This window comes from Portunus trituberculatus, chromosome 17 (assembly GCF_017591435.1).
Source record: "Portunus trituberculatus isolate SZX2019 chromosome 17, ASM1759143v1, whole genome shotgun sequence".
Classification (NCBI taxonomy): Eukaryota; Metazoa; Arthropoda; class Malacostraca; order Decapoda; family Portunidae; genus Portunus; species Portunus trituberculatus.
The window spans coordinates 3,325,001-3,335,275 of NC_059271.1; the positions used below are offsets into that span (position 1 = coordinate 3,325,001).

A 10,275-nucleotide genomic window follows, 5' to 3' on the forward strand; every position below is an offset into this window, starting at 1 on the left:
AGGGAGATGAGAACGGTAATAAGGGATGCAAAGTCGGACTGGTTGGTGGTGGAGAGTGGAGTCCCACAAGGCTCAGTGCTGGCACCAATACTTTTCCTTGTATATATTAATGACATGCCAGAGGAGTAAACAGTTATATTAATTTGTTTGCGGATGATGCGAAGTTGTGTAGGTGTGTGAAGAGTGAAGAAGATTGTGAAATTTTACAGGCAGATCTGGATAGGATTTGGGAGTGGAGCAAGAGGTGGCAAATGGAATTTAATCTGAGCAAAAGTCATGTGATGGAGATGGGAAGAGTGGAAGACGGCCAAGAGGGTCATATAAGATGGGTGAAGAAGTAGTGTTGAAAAAGGTGGAAAAGGAAAAGGATTTGGGAGTGATAATACAAGACCATGGGCAGTTTGAGGCTCATATTGATAAGATGTTTGGAGAAACGTATAATTTGATAAAAAATATTGGATTAGCCTTCCATTATATGGATAAAGATATGATGAAGAAATTAATTAGTACGGTAATCAGACCAAGATTGGAATATGCTGGAGTGGTTTGGTCCCCTTATAAAAAGAAGCATATAAGGAAGTTGGAGAGATTGCAGAGAATGGCAATAAAAATGGTTCCGGAATTGGCAGAAATGACCTATGAGGAGAGATTAAAAGAAATGAATTTGCTTACCTTGGAACAAAGAAGAGAAAGAGGAGATTTAATACAGGTTTATAAACTATTGAATGGACTGGATGAAGTGGATAATGAGCAAATGATGTTGAGAGAGGAAAACTTAAATAGAACTACAAGATCGCATAGTAAAAAGATAGCCAAGGGAATATGCTTGAAGGATGTGAAGAAATATAGTTTCCCACAAAGATGTGTGGAGGTGTGGAATGGTTTGAGTGAGGAGGTGGTGTCAGCGAGGAGTGTGCATAGTTTTAAAGGAAAGTTGGATGTGTGTAGATATGGAGACGGGGCCACACGATTATGATACCCAGGCCCTGTAAAATTACAACTAGGTGAATACACACACACACAGGACTCTGAGGAAACCAAAACAATTTACATAAGAAGTAATATGTCAGGATGAGCAAATGAAAATGAAGGAGCTTGTAACTGAAGTGAAGGAGAGGAATGACGAAAGAACAGAGGAGGAAAAGACCAAGTTTTTTTTGGAGGATGAGAAATGGGAGGCTAAAGAAGTGGTGGATAAAACAGACGGAATAGACATTACACTGACTGAAACATGGAAGAAAGAGACTAGGAATGAAATTCAAGTGACTTACATGAATATAGATGGATTTCTGTCTAAGAGGCTGGAATGTATGGATTACCTAAGAAATAATGAACCGGACATAATGTGTGTGGTGGAAACAAAGCTAAGTCCCGAAATAAAGCTAGACAGGTTTGTTGTAAAACACTACAAAGTATGGAGAAATGATAGAAAAAATAAAGGAGGTGGTGGTATAATGGTTCTTACTAAGGAAGATCTGATAAGTGAAGGAGGTGAACTATAGTAAGAGAAATGAGGAAGTGTTAAGTATGCTTATAACAGATGGCAAGAGGGACATTAATATTATAACAGTATACATACCACCCAGAACCAGTGCTTGGGAATATGAACAGTACCAAATGGTGATGAGAAATACTCTGGACAGAATGAAGCAAGAACTCATCAGAAAGGATAGAGTGATGATAGTCGGAGACTTTAATTGTAAAGAAATAGTGTGGGAGGACTACGAAGTGGTGAACGGTGGTGAGTGGGCAGAGGAATTGTTAAATGTAGCAACAAATAACTTGATGACACAGTGGGTGAGATCACCAACAAGGTGCAGGGGACAAGATGTTGCAGTAAGTTTGGATTTGGTATTTACCAGGGGCATCTCTCTAAAAGAGAAAATTGAACATGAATGTCCCTTGGGGAAAAAGCGACCATGATGTCCTAAGCTTTGAACTGGATACGGAATTAAGCACGAGTAAGATTGTGGAACGCAGGGAGGAAAAATTAAATTATATTAGGGCAAATTATAACCATATAAGGGAGTTCTTTAATGAAATTGACTGGTCTGTGGTATACCAGGAAAGGGATATGCAATTGAAATACGATAAATTTATGGATTTATATAACTCTGCTGTGAAAAGTTTGTGCCATATCACAGAAAGAGGACTTTAAATAATAAACAGTGGTTTAATAGAAATTGTGAAGAAGCAAAAAAGAACAAAGAAAAGGCATGGAAGAAACTTAAGAAAAACAGTGATGTATTATCAAGAGAAGTTTACAAAACAGCAAGGAATAGATATGTTGAAGTAAGGAGAACAGCACAAAAGGAATATGAACAGAGGGTGGTGGAAAACTGTGATAGTGACCCTAAAATGTTTTACAAATTCATAAATGGAAAACTAAATATAAGGGAGGCAATAGAAAAGGTAAAAATGGGAAGAAGTATATGAGGATGCTAGAGATATAGCTGAAATTTTGAACGACAACTTTTGCAAAGTGTTTACAAAGGAGGAGCATTTTTTGGAGAAAGGCTTACGGAAATAAAGCAAATGCAGGATATCATGGTTACTAAGGAAGATGTAAGGAAAATTATAAGCAATTTGGATATTAATAAATCAATGGGGCCTGATGACATATCTGGGAGGTTGCTAAAGGAATGTAAGGATCAATTGTTGAACCCCGTATTTGATATTGTGGAAACCTCCATACAAACAGGAATAGTCCCAAAAGAGTGGAAAAGAGCTGACATTGTGCCTATATATAAGAATGGTAGTAGAATGGAACCGTTAAATTATAGACCAGTATCGTTGACTAGTATATTGTGCAAGGTATGTGAAGAAGTAATTAAAGCTAAGTGGAGTGAGTATCTAGAAAGTGAAAACATTCTGAGTGAAAGGCAGTTTGGTTTCAGAAAAGGAAGATCATGCGTATCCAATTTATTATGTTTTTATTCAAGAGTGACTGACATACTACAACATAGAGAGGGATGGGTGGATGCTATCTACCTGGACTTGAGAAAGGCCTTTGATAAAGTACCACACAATAGACTGATGTGGAAACTAAAGAAGATTGGAGGAGTAAATGATAAACTAGCAAAATGGATGGAAAATTACTTAGTGGGAAGAGAAATGAGAACAGTGGTGAGAGGAAGGAAGTCCGAGTGGAAGAAGGTAACCAGTGGAGTTCCACAAGGGTCAGTGCTTGGTCCCATCATGTTTTTGATTTATGTTAATGATATGCCAGTAGGAATTGACAGTTACATGAACATGTTTGTGGACGATACTAAAATTATGAGGAGAGTAAAGAATGTGGAAGATTGTAACAAGTTACAGGAAGATCTTGATAAAATATATGAGTGGAGTAAAGAGTGGCAGATGGAATTTAATATAAATAAGAGCCATGTTATGAAAATGGGAAGAAGTAGATACAGACCAAACAGAGATTACAGGCTGGGTGATGAGAAAATTAAAGAGACCAATGAGGAGAAAGACTTAGGAGTAACCGTGCAAAACACTTTGTCACCAGAGAAACACATTAGCAGGATATTTTGGAAAACATATAACATGCTTCAAAATATTGGCCTTGCATTCCATTACCTAGATGAAGGAATGATGAAGAAGATATTATGTACCTTAATAAGACCCCAGTTAGAATATGCAGCTTGTGTCTGGTCACCGCATATGAAGAAAAATGTGAAGATGGAAAGGGTACAGAGGCTGGTAACAAGGATGGTACCAGGACTCAGGGAGTTAGACTATGAGGAAAGACTGAGGAAACTGGGGCTGACCACATTAGAAGAGAGAAGAACAAGAGGAGACATGATAACTATGTATAAATTGGTGAACAAGATTGACATATTGGACAGAGTTGATAAAGGTGACCACAAGTAATCATCTCCAAGGACATGGAAAAAATTAATAAAAGACATCTGTCTAAATGACGTGAGAAAATACAGTTTCCCGCATCATAGTATTGATAAGTGGAATAAACTAAGCAGTGATGTCGTTGACGCGGTGTGTGTCAATCAGATGAAAGAGAGATATGACAGGAGTAGACAAGGAGACAGGACACAGAGAGTTTAGCTCGGGCCCTGTAATACACAAATAGGTAAATACATACATACAGTGGATTCAATACTCAAACGTCTAAATATGGTCTGACCATTTTATGAAGTTCGTTTAGGCATTGGCTCTTTCGGGGATTTCCCGGCCTAAGGCGCTGCCAAACTTTGTGCTGGGCAAATTATGGGATTAGGCTGCTTTCACATAAGCGTTTCTGTGTGTGCATTGAACGGACGCACAGAAACGCATCAGCTATTTGTACACGTGTTTGCCACGCGTTTGCGTTTCACTGACCAGCAGGTCCCTTCATGATTTTGATAGATTGAGCGGCGAACCTCTAACCATGCCTCTTCTTTCTTGTTCTTGTTCTTGTATTCTTCTTTCGAAGGATCCCATAGTGCATGCCTCTTTTCTACTTCGGAAATCAACTCAGTGTTGTGGTATGCCATCCTGCTACTCGTCTGAAAATGCTCTTCATTAATTAATATTAGTAGGCTACGTGATGTATGCATGCATGTATATCAATTGTGCTCAAATATCTATGCATATTTCCTATAGATCATGACTGTTATATCATACTTGAATGAACTACACACCAGGACAGGATGTGTAACTTACCTCACCCAGCTGGAAGCGATGACTGATATGGCAGCGGGACCTGCGTGCGCATGTTCTAGAACGTTCATGTGAAAGCTCTCATTGCCACTAGTAGCCAGCAAGGACACGTGCATCAGGAAAAACGGATGCATTCTTGCTGGCTCTGTGTTTGTGCTGCGTTGCACGTCCGCAAAATGTGTCGTGTGAAAGGTCCCATTGAACTCCATTGAAAGTTAAAACGTGGTGCACCCGAACGTGTGTACGGAAACGCTCGTGTGAAAGCGGCCTTAGAGCCTATGTGTCAATGAGAACCTTGCTCCTTCCTCTCTCTCTCTCTCTCTCTCTCTCTCTCTCTCTCTCTCTCTCTCTCTCTCTCTCTCTCTCTCTCTCTCTCTCTCTCTCTCTCTCTCTCTCTCTCTCTCTCTCTCTCTCTCTCTCCCCATATAGAATTTACATTTCATGCAAATATATTTCTATCGGAGATCTATACTTACTTATAAATAACTAAAATTTGAGAAAATCTGCCTGTCATTCAGTCAAGCTGCTCTCTCTCTCTCTCTCTCTCTCTCTCTCTCTCTCTCTCTCTCTCTCTCTCTCTCTCTCTCTCTCTCTCTCTCTCTCTCTCTCTCTCTCTCTCTCTCTCTCTCTCTCTCTCTCTCATATCCTGGCTGGTAGCGGGAGAGGAGGTGATCCATGGATTAACACGGTCACTTTGACCTGTGACCTCACTCAGTCACAAAGAAGGATGTGACAACGCTCGTAGGAAACATTGTCAAGTTATTATTGTTATTGTTTTGAACAGGGGGAGTGAGTGGTGTGCGTGTTGTCCACGAGAGGCGCTGGTGTATTCAAAAGCCTGTCGGCTTGCGTGATACGGTGGGGCTTTCAAACTTGGAAAAAATTACCTGGATAAAACTTCATTAAAGCAAGTTTGGTGTTCATTAAACGAGCAGATGGTAGTAAAAGGAAACCTTCGTTGTAGCGAAATTTTGTTGTGTGAACCTTTGTTAAGCGGGGTTTGCCTGTACTGTTTGCAAAAATAATGTTACGAAGTATTAAGTGCCTGACTTGAGGTGCATATTGGTACAAGTGTGACAGTGCCGCAGGCCGGGAAACCCCCGAAAAAGCCAACGCCTAAATGATCTTCATAAAATTGTCAGATCATAGTAAATTTTTTCAATACTCAACACAAGTCAAATTTAATATTCGAAAAAATACATGATACTTGAATGTCCACATACATGGTTGTAAACAAAGGCTCCCTGGCCTCTCCCTAAACTTCCTTTGCCAGTTGTGCTGCCGTGGTCATCAGAATAACATTCTTGTGCATTCTGTCTGTAGTTTTTCATTATAAACTTACATTAAAACCAAAGGCTTATTGGTGGTGAAAATATCTGGTAATCAAACAGCCACACATTTGGTCTACTACAAAGCTCTGTCATCTTCCTTCTGGCAGCCGTCACTGTCCCGTTTTGATACCGTATCTGGTATACTGGATGCCGATGCACATCCCTAGGCTTGCCGCAGTCTTGAGGAAAACAAAATTCTTCTGCATTCTGTTGGTAGTTTTTCATTTACAAGCTTACAATGGCACCAAGGGGGTTGGTTTATTAGCAGTGAAAATAAGGAATCTGGTGAGAGTGCAAGTGTTAGTGAGCCACGGTCAAGTGAATTCAAAAGAATCACACCTGGTGAAGAATTACAAAGACGTTTTCATGGATGGTGACTGGTCTTCTGAGGCCTTCCCTCCTCCTCCTCACCCTTCTCCCCTCCTCTTATAATTTATCCATCACCAAGACAGCCTTCACTTACAGTATGCACAAATCAGAATAGAAAAAAAAATAATACATTGAAATTTTTTTTTTTACTTGAGGTTTTGCTAAGATTCGTACAAATTACATGATTCATAGGTATCGATAGTCAAACTTTTTGATACTTGAACAGCCATTTGGAACAAATTAAGTTTGAGTATTGAATCTCCACTGTATATATATATATATATATATATATATATATATATATATATATATATATATATATATATATATATATATATATTACACACACACACACACACACAGAGAGAGAGAGAGAGAGAGAGAATGATCTAAGTGAATAATTAAGCCCCGCCTAATTTACCCAAGGTTTCTCTTTTCCCTCAATAACATTGAATTATTTTGCTGCCTGTTCATTAAGTTGTAAATAGTGGTTAATGTTTTTATCTTTATTAAGAGAATGAAATAAAACATGTTGAAAATGGAATATATTTTTCCAAATGAGGTCACATTCATGTGGACTTGTGACCTGAATAATGAGTATTGAGATCTGCTTCTCTCTCTCTCTCTCTCTCTCTCTCTCTCTCTCTCTCTCTCTCTCTCTCTCTCTCTCTCTCTCTCTCTCTCTCTCTCTCTCTCTCTCTCTCTCTCTCTCTCTCTCTCTCTCTCTCTCTCTACTGTGAAGTCACTATAATGTGATTCATTGTATCCTAGATCAAGTAGAAGGGAAAGGAAGAGAGGAGGAGGTAGACTGTGGGCTGAGCTGTGTATCTTGCCATCTTTAGTTGTCTATGCGAGGGTCCTTTGGGGTCATGGGTGGGTTATATTTTACTTGCAGATTAAGGGATTATTTTTCCTCTGGAAGGAAAACTTTTGAATTATTCCCCACATTTAATTTTTTTTTCACATAAAATCTTTATTCGCTAGCACATTCCATGATAATACATACTACTTTCTTATTTTGTCTCCTTTACAAAAGCATTGCTGATGCCCCTGCCTGTATTTGTGCTGTGGTTGCGTATTATTTGGTTGCAAATGCATTTGAGTGAGTTGTAACTACCTTTGCCGTGTGAGTGGATTTGCAATTGTTCATAAGTCAGTATTTTAAGAATAGGATCTGACAGACATTAGATTTGTTGTGACTATCTGAGTAGAAGCTAAAACTGTCTGTTTGTGACCTAATAAAAGTACCTGTAGGTTAGTAGCAGTGCTTTTAATTCTAACAAGTAGGATTGTCAGGTATAGAGGTAAGGTCAAATTGTGCCGTGCCTAGTCATAACATAACATCTTGGTGACTTTCCTTACAAACAAACAATATTTTGCAAAATATTTTCCTCTTGTTTTCCCTCCCATTCTTCAATTATAGGCCATTATATCTTGTTGACAACAATGGATGTTTGATTTTTGCAGTCGAGTCAATGCCTCCCTTAACCGTGGTTATGGCTACATTGACTTTGAGAAGCCTGAGGATGCAGAGAATGCAATGAAGCACATGGATGGAGGACAGATAGATGGACAGGAGATTACTGCTGCTCCAGTACTAATACCGCGCCAAGTACCCCCACGCCGCCGCTCTCCCTTGCCCCCCATGCCCATCAGACGCGGTCCTCCACCTCGATGGCGTTCACCTCCAAGATACAACATGTAAATAATACTTCAACCTTTTATTTCCTTTTTCCTGGATGTTCTTTATAGTTTTATGAACTCATGAGTGTGAGGAACATATTTCAATATTTATTTTTATGAACTGCATATAAGCTCAGTTTTATTCTATACTGTAACAATATGATGTCTTCTTTACTTGTATCAGCTTTAGCGAATCACCAAACAACATAGTTATATGGAGTTACAATTCTTGTATGAGCCCATCTTCTTTTGTTATAAATTGCTGTTGTACAATCCTTTAGAGCAGCAAAAATTAAGATAGGATGTCATGAGATTTTTGTTCATCATTGTTATTAAGTGTTGGAATTGACAGTCTATTTAAGGTTTTCTTTGGATTTCTTTAGTATCTACATTCTCACTACTGAAAATTATAGTTTTTAATGTTTTCTTTATATTAATACCTCAGTCTCATGAGTACTATCACCATTACCCATCCTAACCTCTCCATTGTCAGCATCACCATCGCTAGTAACCACATCTCTTCCGTATGTAGGATGCGTCGCAGGTCACCACCCATGATGAGGCGGCGGTCACCCCCTCCAAGGCGCAGATCCCCTCGTTCACGTTCACGCACACCACCACGCCGCAGGAGGTACTCTCGTTCCTCCTCCTCATCTTCACGTTGAACCAGACAATGTTTCCTCATTTGCCTCCTCGTCCTTTATGTGAGCACACATGGGCAGATATGGATTTGTCACCTGAACATTACTTGTCATTGTAAGAAAGCCTTGCATAGTGGATATCAGTTTATTTATTTATAGTTTTTTTTTTCTCTCTCTCTCTCTCTCTCTCTCTCTCTCTCTCTCTCTCTCTCTCTCTCTCTCTCTCTCTCTCTCTCTCTCGATTAACTTTAGTAGTTTAGTGAAGAAAGAAACAAGGAGAGGAAACTGACATTATTTCTCTTGAAAATTGTGTGTTCATCTGATGATGACTAACCCAAGTACAACCAGAGCAACAATTATGAAATGTCTAGTAGGTCTTTAATATTCTGCATTAGGCATAAATCAATGTTTCCTTAGATACTGTTGATTTACATGATTTGTACCATTAAAAAGTAAATATGTAGATAAAAAAAAAAAAGGTTTATTAATGTTTATTCTAATTAATTTCTAAGATCTTGAATATCTGATAAAATATTTGTTGTATTATCCATGTACACATTCTTGTTAGAAACATAAAAGGATGTATTTTATTCTATTTCACTTCCAGTAGATTGTCAAATTGTGCTGTACTTTGAGGAGCAGCATCTGTTTTATAATATTACACGCTCTGAAATTTTGCCTTTTCTGTTTTTATGATTTACCTGACATTTTATCTTATAAATATACGGGAACCTACAAGAAGGGAAGGGAGATGATAAAAAGGCACCAAATAAGACCACCAGCCCTGATCTGATAAGAAATGTCATTTTATAGTTCTTTGAGAAAAAGTATGTTTATTAAATATATGTAATAAGACCAAACCCATTCTTGATGAGAGATATTGGTAAGTGTACAGCAGAACCTTGCATAAGAATGAATCCTCTCCCCTCTGGATGTCCTGAATTTAAACTGACACATGTTGACATTGCCTTGTTTGGGTTATAAGAGTGTAAGTCAGTTTTGTATATAGATATCCTATTATCAATATTATGTGTAAATGTATATGTGTACGTTACAGATAATTTATCTAAGGAATCCTCATTTGCAGGGGATGTCAGCCTGATATAAAGATACTTAGACTAACCATTTCAAAACAATTGTCCTGCCAACCTAAGTATTCAATCATTCTTCCATCAATTCCTGCAGCTTTCTTTACTTCAATTACTTTCATTGCTTCCTTTACTTTCTCCTTTAGGATCAAGTATTCATTTTATCATTGCTAACATATTCATTACACCATTAATTCTATGACCATTTCAAGTACCTTATTCACCCTTTAGATTCAGCATTTCTTCAAAGCACAGCTTTCTTCTCAGTGAATACCCTGCAATCCTATGCTCTCATTCTCCTTTATCTAATATTACCCTTCAAATCATCTTTCAAATCATTTTATTGTTCATCTATAGATTTTTCATTGTTTTTTTCATCTACAATAATTTCTACATCACACATAGCCCTTTTCACCTTATTGGCTCTGTTTTATATCTCATGACACCAATTTTTCATTGCAGCAACATTTCATCTATACAGATGTTTTTACACACCTACAC

The 10,275-nt window shown here is 38.2% G+C and overlaps 1 protein-coding gene across 4 annotated transcripts in view; it reads left to right on the top strand.

The window, feature by feature from the left end:
* Window positions 1-9,363, top strand: part of LOC123505107 (RNA-binding protein with serine-rich domain 1-A-like) — a 52,059-nt gene extending 42,696 nt beyond the window's left edge. For all 4 annotated transcript variants that reach the window (XM_045256159.1, XM_045256160.1, XM_045256161.1 and 1 more), the window contains 2 exons: window positions 7,830-8,063; window positions 8,578-9,363. In XM_045256159.1, coding sequence (XP_045112094.1) covers window positions 7,830-8,063; window positions 8,578-8,710 — 367 coding nt within the window. In that variant the 3' untranslated portion in view covers window positions 8,711-9,363. The remainder of the gene's footprint in view (window positions 1-7,829; window positions 8,064-8,577) is intronic.
* The last annotated feature ends 912 nt before the right edge of the window (window positions 9,364-10,275 follow it).